This window comes from Acinonyx jubatus, chromosome E3, assembly GCF_027475565.1.
Source record: "Acinonyx jubatus isolate Ajub_Pintada_27869175 chromosome E3, VMU_Ajub_asm_v1.0, whole genome shotgun sequence".
NCBI classification, from domain to species: Eukaryota; Metazoa; Chordata; class Mammalia; order Carnivora; family Felidae; genus Acinonyx; species Acinonyx jubatus.
In genome coordinates, this window is record NC_069398.1 from 13,216,090 (window position 1) to 13,230,089 (window position 14,000).

General features: G+C 44.3%; 2 protein-coding genes across 3 annotated transcripts in view; both read left to right on the forward strand.

Annotated features, from left to right (window-relative positions):
* METTL9 (methyltransferase like 9) overlaps positions 1 to 1,110 on the forward strand; it is a 49,583-nt gene extending 48,473 nt beyond the window's left edge. Inside the window, exon 5 of one of the 2 annotated variants that reach the window (XM_027043047.2) lies at positions 407 to 1,110. In XM_027043047.2, coding sequence (XP_026898848.1) covers positions 407 to 609 — 203 coding nt within the window. In that variant the 3' untranslated portion in view covers positions 610 to 1,110. Of the gene's footprint in view, positions 1 to 403 lie in introns of both variants that reach the window. The other variant, XM_027043046.2, reaches the window with a different exon arrangement.
* Positions 1,111 to 7,957: 6,847 nt separating this feature from the next.
* Positions 7,958 to 14,000, forward strand: part of OTOA (otoancorin) — a 73,313-nt gene continuing 67,270 nt past the window's right edge. Inside the window, exon 1 of the mRNA XM_027043043.2 lies at positions 7,958 to 8,137. The gene's annotated coding sequence lies outside the window, so the exon portion shown is untranslated. The remainder of the gene's footprint in view (positions 8,138 to 14,000) is intronic.

The window sequence follows — 14,000 nt, forward strand, 5'->3', positions numbered from 1 at the left end:
ATTAGATCAGGAGTGTATTTTCTTGCATTTATCCCAACCCTTCCTTTACATCTTATGGGTAACTCTCTGCTTCCATATTCCAGTACTTAAGGAGCAGTTTTACAAGACCCATTAACTATTACAACCCAGTTGGTCTAACGGAGGCTAATACCTAAATCTGTCAGGGAAGGTAAATGTATGCGCTCTCGATCGAGATAAACCCAGAATTACATTTCTGCTCTCACCCTCAGTAACCTGGTTCCAAACTTCATCTTTTTGTCCTCATGCCTCAGGAGGAATCCTTCATCGAAGCACCAATTGTTTGGCACATGCCAAGTCCTTGGCCAATACCGTTCTTCCTCCCTTCTCTCTTTAAATAACTTGTTTGTTCAAGAATTTAACTTAATGTTTCTATTTGTTTTAGTAGGTGGCAAGTGGGAGAAGCCATCAGAAATTTTAGAAATCAAGGGACAGAACTGGGAAGAACAAGTGAATAGTCTGCCTGAAGTTTTCAGAAAAGCTGGTTTTGTTATTGAAGCTTTCACCAGACTACCGTACCTGTGCGAAGGCGACATGTACAACGACTACTACGTTCTGGATGATGCTGTCTTTGTTCTCAAACCAGTATAAACACGCGGAGGCCCAAGTCTTCAGAGCCCAACCCAAGAATGTACACTTCAGAAGAGGGTCTGCGTTGGCGATTCTGTAAAGGGAGGACCTCTGGGGACTGCCATTCTAAATATCATGTAGGAATTTAAAGAGCCAAAATACTAATTATTTCTTTGTAGTGTGTAAAAGGAATGTTTTTAAAAAACAAAAACCCACCTCTTTGAGGATTTTTATCAGCTCTTTACTCAGTAATACAGGCCACACTCCAATTATGGAAGATATTTTTTATACTTAATTGCAGTAGGGACTCATTCTCAGTCAAAGCAATAGTCATGACTTCACATGGAACCAATAAATATGGATTGTTTTTAATAAAATGAAGACTGGCAATAAAGCTGTCCATTCGATTGCAAATATTTGGTTATAAGGTATAGCCACTGATACTCTTTCATGTTTAGAAATTCTTTCTGTCATTATTCACAAAATGTTTTTAATCATGCTAATAAACTGTTTTGGAGATGACTCTGGCATTCTGTTTGAATTAATGTAAGGCTCCCCCGGGATCTTCTGTTGTTTTGGCTTCAGGGGTGCCCAAACAGTAGCATTGTGTGCAAGGTGTGGTTGACTTGTCGTAAAGAAAGGCTTCTGACTGGGACTGGGTGGGACTGGGTGGGACTGGGTGGGGGCCTGCGAGGATTATTGCAAATTGTGGTGAACCCTGAGGCAGTCTAACCCTCAAACAACCTCATGCAGGTCACATACTTCAGGGATCACCCCCCACGCCCATGTCCTATTGCTTTGGCAAATGCAAAACACTGGCTTCTGTCTCTGTGATAACTTCCACCCTATACTCAGAATTGTGTTTTCCTAGACAATCTCAGGCTCTCAGAATTGAAACATTCACTCGCCTGCTGACAAAATGCAGTCTGCCTAAAAATGTTTTAATTCAACTTCTCACTCCACACGTGTATACCTCTTTCCCAGAATCTGGTTCTTCCTAAAATCCTTTCCTGACTTTATTGGCCAAGAATATGGATTGATGAAGAAAGACCATGTCAGACTCATACATTCTAGAATCCGTGAGTGCCTCTAACCATATACCCACAAATGTTGCAATAGAGGAACTCATTAGCAAGATCAATAACCATTGTGCACATTCCAAAGAGAGCAGAGCACTTAACCCGGAATCTAAAATCTCAGTAATAATAACAGAGATGTGGATTTGAGATGGTGGTTATTAACAATATGTTATTCTCATGACTTTGTTCCTTTTTTTGTCAGCCAGGTGTTTTCATTAAATATTCTCATTTATATGCTCATAGAAGTCATCAAGTCAACACATTTACTGCAACACCTGGGTATAAAGGAGAATTAAAGCCTTGGGAAGAATTACTTTATTACTCATTAAGAACAGCATTCCCACATCCTCACACCAGTATCTGTCACTGTTATCGTGTTGTCATAAGAAGAGTTGGGTTATGTGACTTAGGCAAAATTTTTATTGGTTCATTCTAGTGCTTTTTTCTGTGGAATTCAAATAAGTGAAGTGCAAATACTTAGCACCCTAGATTATAAAAACAGAGGAAATGAGTGAACTTAATGTAGTTATTACATAGTTGAGTTTTGTTTCTTTAGAAATTGTCATAATCTTGCCGTTTAGACTGTCAAGCAAGAGTGCAAGAGTGATGGATATTCAAAGAGGCAGGTTGCTGCAAAGTTTTATAATTTGGAAATCAAGAATTAATTTGATGGTCTATTAAAAAAAAAAAACCCCTCTCTTTATCCAAAAGAAAGCAGGGCAAGCACATTCATTTATGCATTGCACAGATACAAATCGTTTCTCAAAATCTGAGGTTCTCTGAAGACCAGCGTATTAAAAGTTCCGTTTTATGATGAAAATTTAAATAAGCAAATCCAATCACATTTGTGAACCTGATCTTGAAAGTCTTGCTGGCGTGTGACCACTCCACTAGGTGGCAGTATTGCTTACTGAGTATCCTTGGCTTTCCTCCCCGCCCCCCCCTTCCCCCACCCATGGAATCCTGTTTTTTCCCCAAAGTGCAATAAAGCTGCCTTCTTTTCCGCACCATTCCTTGTGTAAGTGCTTCGTATCAAGTTTAAGATTGTGCTAGAGAAATTAAGAAGAGCCGTATTTGTGGTCAAAGCATGTTAACCTATTGACCTGGAAGGTCATGGGGAAAGTTAAGGCAAGCTGCACCTGTGATTCCCAGCTCCTTGTAGCTGCAGTGTAAACCCCTTGAGTGTTCAGGCTGCTGATTACAGAGGAGGGAAGGAGAGAAGATACAATACCCTCAGCCATTGCTCCCTTGTGCAGAGTAGTTAACGATGATAGTATATTTTACCCTTCTGTATGTCTTCCCGGTTTTTAGAGAGTTGACCTTCAACAGAAAAGAAGCTGGGCTGGGAAATAAAGTAAAACTTAGTTGGTTCACGTCCTCTTGCTGATTAAAGCTTTGTTTTCACTTTGTGTTCACACAGTGTTTAAATGGATTCATACTGAAGTTATTTGCATCAGTTGCTTCCCACTACTTGGTTACTGATAGACATGTTTCATGATCCTTTTTTCTAACAACTACAGCACATACTCAACGTGGACCTCCAGTGACTCAAGGTGATCTACCACATTTGTGCGGTTAGCTGAGTACCATCCAAATAAGCTTCTAGCCGGCACATCCGTGTTCCGGTTGGAAAACGGAGCACTGAGTCAGGGCCAGTCTGGTCTGACTCGTACCGCCTGGGCACCCACTGAGCACGTACTGGGGCTTCCAGTTGACTTGAAACCAGATGCTCACAAACTTACAACCAACTTATCAAAGATACGCCATCATGAACTGGCAGAAGAAGTTCATACTGTAATCACGCGAAGAAACATTTGTAATCTAAGTGGAAATACACACCCAGAATCATTAAGGAAATATTGCTGCAATATAAAATTCGACAGCCTGCCTTTTTGCAGTTAGTGGATGATGAGACAATAGTTAGGCAACAGGGAACAGCACAATAAAAATTAAAATTTTATATCTACTGTAGCTATGTATAGGCATTCATATTTCACTGCTTCCTTTATCGATTCTAACATACGTGTTGTCTTTGTCTTCTATGTATGAATTAATTTGAAGTTTTTCGAGTTGTCACTTTAAAAAAACTTATTAAAAAAATTTTTTTAACATTTATTTATTTTGGGGAGGCAGAGACAGAGCATGAGTGGGGAAGGGACAGAGAGAGGGAGACACAGAATCCAAAGCAGGTTCCAGAATGTGAGCTGTCAGCACAGAGCCCGACGCTGGGCTTGAACCCACAAACCGCAAGATCACAACTTGAGCCAAAGTCGGACACTTAACTGACTGGGCCACCCAGGTGCTCCTAAAAAATTTATTTTTAAATAAATTTTCTATATTGGTATAACGTTGGATTTAGAGAAATTTTGCAGAGCTAGTACAAAGAGTTCCTGTACACCTTTAACCTAATTTCCCTAATGTTAACTTTTTTTTTAATGTTTATTTACTTTTTTTTTTAAATTTTTTTTAACGTTTATTTATTTTTGAGACAGAGAGAGACAGAGCATGAACAGGGGAGGGTCAGAGAGAGGCGGAGACACAGAATGCGAAACAGGCTCCAGGCTCTGAACTGTCAGCACAGAGCCTGACACGGGGCTCGAACTCACGGACCGCGAGATCATGACCTGAGCCGAAGTCAGCCGCTTAACTGACTGAGCCACCCAGGCGCCCCAATGTTTATTTACTTTTGAGAGAGAGAGACAGAGACAGAGACAGAGTAGGAGCGGGGGAGGGGCAGAGAGAGAGGGAGACAGAATCGAAGCACGTTCCAGGCTCCGAGCGGGCAGCACAGGGCCCAATGTGGGGCTCAAACCTACGAACTGAGATCATGACCTAAACCGAAGTCGGACACGTAACCAACTGAGCCATCCAGGCGCCCACCTAATATTAACATTTTATGTAGCTATGGCCTGTTTGCCAACACTAAGAAATTAGCATTGGCATAGTCTACATAAACTACAGAGCATTGGGATTTTGCCCATTTTCCCACTAATGAACCTTTTCTGTTTTAGGAGCCAGTTCAGAATACCGTATCCCATTTAGTTGCTTACTTTAAAAATTATTAGTGTTCCCTGACAACAGTACCATTATTTCTCTTCCAATTTCTTTTAAAGTTTATTTATTTGAGGGGGGAGGGCAGAGAGAGAAGAGAGAGAAGCCTATGCAGACTGTGCTGATGGCTGTCTCACAGCACAGAGCCTTCTGACAGACGTCAGCACAGAGCCCAATGAGGGGCTCAATCCCACGAACTGTGAGATCATGACCTGAGCCTAAACCAAAAGTTGGATGCTTAACCTACTGAACCACCCAGGCGCCCCTCTCTTCCAATTTTTTAAGATGTAGTAAAATACACATAACAACATTTACCTCCTTAACCATCTTTAGGTATATAGTGGTATTTAGTACATTCATGCAGTGCAACCATCACCACCGTCTGTCTTTAGAACTCTTCATTTCCTAAAACTGAAACTCTGTACCCATTACTTCCCATTTCCCCTTCCTCTAGCCCCTGACAACCACCATTTTGCTTTCTATGAATTTGACTATTCTAGGTTCCTCATGTAAGTGGAATTATACAGTATTTGTCCTGGCAGAGAGAGAGGGAGACACAGAATCCAAAGCAGGCTCCAGGCTTGAGCTGCCAGCACAAAGCAGGAGAGGGTTTGAACCCACGAACCGTGAGATCATGACCTGAACCGAAGTAGGATGCTCAACTGACTGAGCTACCCAGGCGCCCCTGTTTTTCTTGATAGTAGCCATCCTAATGGATGTGAGGTGTTATCTCCTGGTTTTGATTTGGATTCCCTAATGATTTGTTTTTACAGCACAACTGGTATGGCATTGGGTTTCATATACTAGTAATTGGTGCTTTGTGGCTTGCTATTTATATTGATATCACTGAATTGGAATCCGTGCTGATACCAAAGTACTTCTTTTTAGCTAGGAAATTGTATACTTTTGGAGAATTAGGAGAGTATTATTACATAACTAGAACTTAAGATTTCCCTCTGGATTTTAGAGTCAATATGCTGTATTCTCATGAATTAAATAGTGCATTGTTGTTACAAGGCCATTTAAGAATCATTTTCAATATTGTATATGTAAAAATGAAAAGATTCCCACCCCCCCCCCCGCAAATAAATGACCGTGTAAAATTGGAATGTCTTATACACCTGCACTTCTTAAGTCCTAGAAAATAATTAAGAACAGATACAATACCCAGATGCTGTTTTCTTATATCCTGTTTAGGAGTCAATGCAGCATATGTATTTTTTTAATGTTTATGTATTTTTGAGAGAGAGAGAGAGAGAGAGAGAGAGAGAGAGAGAGAGAATGAGCGGGGGGGGGGGGGGCAGAGAGAGAGGGAGACACAGAATCCAAAGTAGGCTCCAGGCTCTGAGCTGTCAGCACAGACGTGGGGCTCGAACTCACAAACCACGAGATCATGACCTGAGCTGAAGTCAGACACTTACTTAACTGCTGAGCCACCCAGGTGCCCCCAGAATGTTGGTTTTAAATGTCCTTGAACCCTCAAAAATTGTCAAATGGTATTAGAGTTGAGGTAGTTGAGAATATACTGCAATCTTTTTTATACTCAGCAGAACAAAACAGTTTTTCCTACACTTGATTTTGCCACCTTTTTCCTTTTTTTTCTTTTTCTTTTTTAACTGTCAGCTGTACACCCAACATGAAGCTTGAACTCACAACCCCAAGATCAAGAGCCACATGCTCTACAGACTGAGCCAGCCAGGCACCCCTGCCACCTTGTTTTTATTATTTATAAGGTGGCTGTGACTGATCATAAAGCCTTTGCTGCTTTTTGTATTATAAGTGACATGTTTGTTACCAAAAAAATAAATCTACAGAAGGCGAAATGAAGAAAACACAAATAAACTACCAATCTACAAACCTAGAGAGAATAGTATTAACATTTTGGTATGTGCTCTCCTGGACTTTTTTTCTATGCTGTGTATACTCACACATATACACGTTTATAAGCTTTTAACATAAGAAAATGTAAAAATGAAATGTAAAAATGTAAAAATTTTATCCTTGCAGGATGAGTTATGTGAAACTCACAGATACCTATTTTCTAAATCAAAAGTTGACAAAGGATGGAAGAGATTTCCCACCATTTAAGGCTTGAGAGTAAGCTTCTTGGTTAAAGGACTAAACCAAGGGATAAAAGGATTTTTTGGACAACGCTGAACACTAGTATTATATCGATATCAACCAGAGAGCAACAGAACAGTACAGGTGGCCATTTCTGAAGAGAAGGTCTAATTTTGCTCTGAGAAAATAATGTCAGCATTAGGCATTTTAGCTATTTAAAAATGTTCATGTATTGAGATGTGTTTCATTAAAGTTGAACGATTGCCAGAAAATCTCTAGAGTTCACAATTATGTTTTCACTAGAAAAGATGTAAAACAGTTCTGCAGAATCCCACCATGCAAACCCAAGACTTCAGTGTACTTCCTCCCAGTTTTAATAAAAGTGCATGCACATGGTACTTAATATTTGGCTTTTTTAAATTATAAAATCATTTCCTTGAATTACTATTACATGGTTTTTGTTAATGCCCATTTAAAAATGTTTTTAACATTTACTTTTTTTGAGAGACAGAGCGCGCGAGCAGGGAAAGGGGCAGGCAGAGAGAGGGAGACACAGAATCCGAAGCAGGCTCCAGACGCTGAGCTGTCAGCACAGAGCCCTACATAGAGCTGGAACCCACAAACCGTGCGATCATGACCTGAGCCGAAGTCAGGTGCTTAACCGACTGAGCCACCCGGGTGCCCCATGGGATTAAAAAAATTTTTTTTTTATGTTTATTTATTTTTGAGTGAGAGAGACAGAGTGTGTGTGAGCAGGGGAGGGGCAAAGAGAGAGGGAGACACCAAATCCGAGCCTGCTCCAGGCTCTGAGCCATCCACACAAGTCCCCACATGGGGCTTGAACCCACTAACCAGGAGATCATGCCCTGAGCCAAAGTCAGATGCTTAACTGACTGAGCCACCCAGGCGCCCCCAAAACATAAGGACTTTTAACAGAACCACATTACAATGCTCACAACTAAAAAACGTAGCCTTTACGTATCCAGTGATCACGTTGCTCCGACAGTCTTATAATTTGTTAACAGTCTGTTTGCATCTGGATCCGAATAAAGTCCCTACGTTGCAATTGGTGGCTCTATCTTTAACTTTTCAACCTCCCTCCCTGGCTGCAATCTCAGAGAGGGGCGGGGCAGAGTGCATTTCGCCCGTCCTCAGGCGGCACACCGGCGTCTGGAGAGAAAGCCCCAGACTCCGGCTGTGACCCCGCGGCTGCGGCGTTTCCATTCTCCCCTGCGGGAGTGGAGGTCGAGCCCGGCAGATTGGCACCGCCCCCACCGCTCGCCCCCGCCCCTGGTGAGCCTGTGGCCACGCCCCTCGCCCCTCACGCGCGAGTCACAGCGGTGGAGCCGGCACCGCAGGTGAGGCGCGCTTGGCGGGCCGGGGCGCAGGGGTCGTGCGCGGGCCGGGGGCGCGCCACGGGGCCTCCCCAGGGAAGGGGCAGAAAAGGGTTCTTGGGGCTGGGGTGGGTTGCAGCCGTGGGGGCCGCGAGAAAGGAGAGCGAGCCAAGGGCAGACACAGAGCCTTTAAGGGCTCTTGATGGGGTGTGTGTGTGTGTGTGTCTGTGTGTGTAAACTTCCAGGAAAGGGATTCAAACCCACTTAATAATAGTAATAAGAACAGCAATGATGGAAACGTTTGTAATAATGACAGCAGCTGCAAAAATAATAGCACTAATAATAATAGCCATTATTCACTGAGTGTTTATATGTGCCAGTGCTGGCTCAGTTCTTTACCTATTTTCTATACAAGGCTATTCTTTTTTTTTTTTTTTTTTAATTTTACTTTTTTTAAATTGACATCGAAATTAGTATATAGTGCAACAATGATTTCAGGAGTAGATTCCTTAATGCCCCTTACCCATTTAGCCCATCCCCCCTCCCACAACCCCTCCCGTAACCCTCAGTTTGTTCTCCATACTTATGAGTCTCTTCTGTTTTGTACTTCTCCCTGTTTTTATATTATTTTTGTTTCCCTTCCCTTATGTTCATCTGTTTTGTCTCTTAAAGTCCTCATATGAGTGAAGTCATATGATATTTGTCTTTCTCTGACTAATTTCACTTAGCATAATACCCTCCAGTTCCATCCACGTAGTTGCAAATGGCAAGATTTCATTCTTTTGGATTGCTGAGTAATACTCCATTGTGTGTGTGTGTATATATATACATCTTCTTTATCCATTCATCCATTGATGGGCATTTGGGCTCTTTCCATACTTTGGGTATTGTTGATAGTGCTGCTATAAACATTGGGGTGCATGTGTCTCTTCGAAACAGCACACTTGTATCCTATACAAGGCAATTCTTTACATATTTCCCATATTTTACCTCTTGGCTGTTGTGAGCAAGAAATGGGAAAATGCACCCAAAGCAAATAGCACCTACACCGACACTGCTTGGTATCAATTGATGAACTTTGCAAATGCTAACACAGCCTTCCTGAGGGAGGTACTGCTTTGAATCAATTGATGAACTTTGCAAATGCTAACAACAGCCTTCCTGAGGGAGGTACTTTCACCATCCCCATTGTATAGAGGAGGAAATGCAAGCCCGGAGAGGTTAAGGAGTTTGTTCAAGAGCACAAATTGGGTGGTTCAAGTTAAAGTGGAGCTCCTATCCTTGAGATGGCACTGGCCACCTGGAGTTTTAGGTTCCAGGTGCTGAGCAGAGAGGCTGGGGGGCAGAGCTGGTCAGTGCTTGGGATCTGGGCTCTGGGTTTGGGCGCCCACCCTTCCACTCAGTAGCTGTGTGACCTTGGGCCGGTGGTTTGACTTCTTGTAACCAGTTTCCTTCTCTGAGAAGCAGAGATAATGGTAATATTTGCCTCAAAGGTTCTGCAAGGATTCAGTGAGACCGGGTATTTAGAGGGACGCGTACTTAGTTCTCTCACATTCGGTAGTTGCTGGGATTATGACTAGCCAGGCAGCCCCACATTGGGACTCCCTCTCTGTTATCTGCTTGTTGTGTGACCTCGTGTTTCCATGAACTCATTTGTGAAACCCAGGAAAGTAAACCTTCGGTGTGTTGGAGAGAGTAAGTGGAGGGGAGGGTCTGGCGTGATGCTGGCACATGGTAGGTGCTCAGTGAGACTTTTCTTCCTCTCCTTTTATCTCAGAATCCCAAACCTTCCATTTTGTCCCCCTGAGACTAAAAGAGGAAGGGGAAGGTCTGTCCAGAGTCTTCCCCTCAAAGGCAGAGCTGGGGCAAGAGCTCAGGCCTCCATGCCTCTAGTCCAGAAAGTAAGCAGTCTTTTGACTTGTGTGCCTGCTGTGAGCCTGGCCATTCTAACACCAAATCCAGTTCAATCAGCCTGTTATTCTACAAGCCAGACAAGTCCGCCCACTTTGCATTAATAGCAATGAAAATTGTACCATGATTTTTTTTTTCCGCTGGAAAATCTCCAAGTTAGTATCTGTATGTCCCATATATATGCACCCATGATGCAGACCTTACATCGGGCTGCTTTGCAGACAGTAAAACTCCATATAATTGTGAATGGTTGGTTTGTGTTTGGGATGGGATGTGCCAAAATTGGGGGAAATTCCCAGCATTTCAGCAAGTTTCATAGAGGATGAAATGTTTCTCATCTGTAGGGTGACCAGCTTATCCTGCTTTGCCTGCTACTTATCCTGTTTTTTTTATTATTTATCTTTTTTGGGGTGGGGGGGAGTGCAAGCGGGGGAGGAGCAGAGAGAAGGGGACAGAAGATCCCAAGGAGGCTCTGTGCTAACAGGCTGACCCCAGAAAGCACGATCTGGGACTTGAACTCAGAACCACATGATCATGACCTGAGCCAAAGTTGGATGTTCAACCGACTGAGCCACCCAGGCGCCCCACAACTTTTCCTGTTTTAAAGCTGAACTGTGTGTCCCAGGAAACCCCTCAGTCCAGGGAAACTAGGATGGTTGGTCTCCCTGTTCATCTAAATTCTCCCTCGTGGTTTCTCGGGAAACTGTGTTCCTTTCTGGTTTGTGGTTGTTGTTGCTGTTTTTCATAGGTTCCACCAAGGCGGCCCTAGCCTGCCTGATTTCCACCAGTCTGCAGGTGGCTGGGCAGTGGTGGGACGGGGTGGGGGTGGGTGGGGAAGGGGAGGGGCCCTTGGAGAAAGCAATCAACTCCCAAATCATTATTGCTCTGCACACTCCATTCAATCCTTTTGGCCAGCCTCCTGAAAGAGAATGGCCCAAAGAGCTTTTAATTAAAACCAAATCCCGTACTGGTGATGCTCTGGGGTTTCCTTGGAACGAAGACATTATGTGCAGCAGAAAGCAGGGCATCTGTTTCAGTAATCATATACCTCTCCGTAGAGTTAATAGGGAGATGCTGGCAATAAGCACAAGAAGGCTCATTGTCTGGGAAACTGGAGAATTGTGAATGAGGCCAATGCCCCAGGGCAGCTGACCAAAAGGGAAGGGAGAAAAAAGGGCCAAAGTTTCCCCAAAGCCCAAAAGACCCAAACCCAGTAAGAGTTATTATGAGAGTTGAATGTACCAGCCTTGGGGGTGGGATTGGTGGGGCAGAACAGGTCTACAAAGTGCTGTGCGATCCTCTTCCCTCCAAACCTGTTGGCAGTTTGCACCTTCTGGTGTTTGTAGGTTTCAAAAGTTTCAGTTTGTTTTTGCCCTGGGCGGTAAAGTGAGCATAATTGTTTTCAGAGCTGGTTGTGGAAGTGCCCTTGGGGGTTAAAGAATCTGTTTGCTCAAGAAAGCTAGATAATACCAGGGAAATCTGTATGAAAGAATGCTGGGGGGCTTATAAAATAATCTTAAGAATCCGTGGGTGTGCATTATGGGGGTTCCCTTCAAGTTCCTGTTAGTACCCCCAAGAGGATGGTGTCCTGTAATTGGGGTGTGGGTTGCCTGAGAGTGAGATGAAGCAAAACACAGTTCCCAGTTTTTATCTGATGTGACCTATAAATTTTGAGTGGTTCCCCCTCCTCCTTCCACTTGACCTGAAAGACCCTCCTGTTTTGCTGATGGTGCCCACCCTATCAGCCCATCCTATCAGCTTCCTTCCCCTCTCCCCCTCATCTGTCCACCCTCTTTTTTTTTTTTTTTAATTATTTATTTAAGAGAGACAGAGAGCTCCAGAGGGACGGGAAGAGTGAGAATCCCAAGCAGGCTCCACGTGGATCAGAGTAGAGCCTGATGTGGGGCTGCAACTCACAAACCATGCCCTGAGCTGAAACCAAGAGCCAGAGGCTTAAGTGACTGAGCCACCTAGGTGCCCTGCTCTCCACCTTCTTTCACTAAAATCACACAGTCTCCTCTGTTGCTTTCTCTTTTAAAAATCATTTACACGGGGGGGCACCTGGGTGGCTCAGTCGGTTGAGCGTCCAACTTCGGCTCAGGTCGTGATCTCACAGTCTGTGAGTTCGAGCCCTGCGTCGGGCTCTGTGCCGACAGCTCAGAGCCTGGAGCCTGTTTCCGATTCTGTGTCTCCCTCTCTCTCTGACCCTCCCCCGTTCATGCTCTGTCTCTCTCGGTCTCAAAAAAGTAAATAAAGGTTAAAAAAAAATTAAAAAAAATCATTTACATGGAAAATTTCAAACACCTACAAAAGGAGACAAGAATTTAACGAACCTCATGTACTCATCACTCAGCTTCAGTTGGCAACCCATAACCACCTCCCACCTACTTCCTCCCCTATTATTTTCAAGCCATCTCCAACACCACATTTCTTCTGTAAATATGTGTGTAGCTCTGAACGCGGGCTTGGCAGACTTTTCAGCATAGGAACAGAGAATAAATATTTTCGGCTTTGTAGATCGCACAGTCTCTGTGGCAGTGTGCAAGCGGCCGTAGACAATACTGAAATGAACAGGCATGGCCCTGTTCCAATAAAACTTTACTTATGGACGCTAGCATTTCAATTTCACACGTGAAATTGTCGTGGGTCAAGAAATACTGCTCTTTTGTTTTTTTTTTTATTTTTGTTTTACATTTTATTTATTTTTGAGAGAGAGCGAGCACAAGTTGGGGAGGGGCAGAGAGAGAGGGAGACACAGAATCCGAAGGAGGCTCCAGGCTCCGAGCTGTCAGCATAGAGCCTGATGTGGGGCTCGAACCCACAAACCATGAGATCATGCCCTGAACCGAAGTCAATTGCTTAATTGACTGAGCCACCCAGGCGCCCCTCTTTTGTTTTTTTTAAACACTATTTAAAGATACAAACACCAGGTGCGCCTGGGTGGCTCAGGAGGTTAAGTGTCCAACTTCAGCTTGGGTCATGATCTCACAGTTTGTGAGTTCGAGGCCCACATAGGGGCTCTCTGCTGTCCGCATAGAGCCTGCTTCACATCCTCTGCCCACCCCCCCCTGCCTCTCCCCCTCTTGCTCTCTCTCTGTGTCTCAAAAATAAATATTTAAAAAATATATATAAAAGCCACTTTTAGCTTGTGAGCCACGCAAAACCAGGCAGCTTGTTTGAATTGGGGTGTGGTTTGGTGACCCCTTGTTGGAGAGGATCATTTGAGAGATGACATGACTGTCGGTGGACCTGTGAGCTGGTGCCAGGTAATCGGAGGCCCCGCATCCCCTGCCCGCTCCTTGGAGTGTCCTCTGTGGCCCCCTTTCCTGCACTAGGAGCCATTTCAAGGAAGCCGACTCCAGGCAGCCACCTGCAGCACTTCGAGGGCCCAGCATGTTTGTGTTTGTATAAGGGGGAACCTCAGTTTTCACTCCTGAGTAGGGAAACCCAGTTCTCCACCTCCTTCTTTGTTCTTTTTCTTGTGAGTCTTCGAAACCCAGTGTCTCCTTTACCACCCGCACAAAGCACGAGACACGAACACTCCTGACGCTTCTGGTCACCAAAGATGCGGACGTTTTCCTTACACCACGCGATTCCGTAATGCCAGCTGGGTGTCCTGCAGTTTAACTCCGTTCTGACACCATCCACCTGGAGGTACAGTCCTATCCCACAGGTTAAAGGCTCATTCCCAAAAGACTGGTCCCCTCCTGTTCCACTTCAATACCAGCTGCACGTAGTAGGTCTCCAGGTTACCTACAACTTCTGTGTGATGTGGCTACATTGCCAGGTGAACTGGGGAGACCCCGGGCCCCTGGGATGTCAGCCCAGCCAGACCTGGGTCTAGTCTTGTTGGGACACCTGGGTGGCTCCGTTGGTTAAGCATCTGACCCTTGATTTTGGCTCAGGTCGTGATCTCATTGTTCCTGAGATGGAGCCCCAGGTAGGGCTTCATTCTAACAGCTCAGAGCCTGCTTGG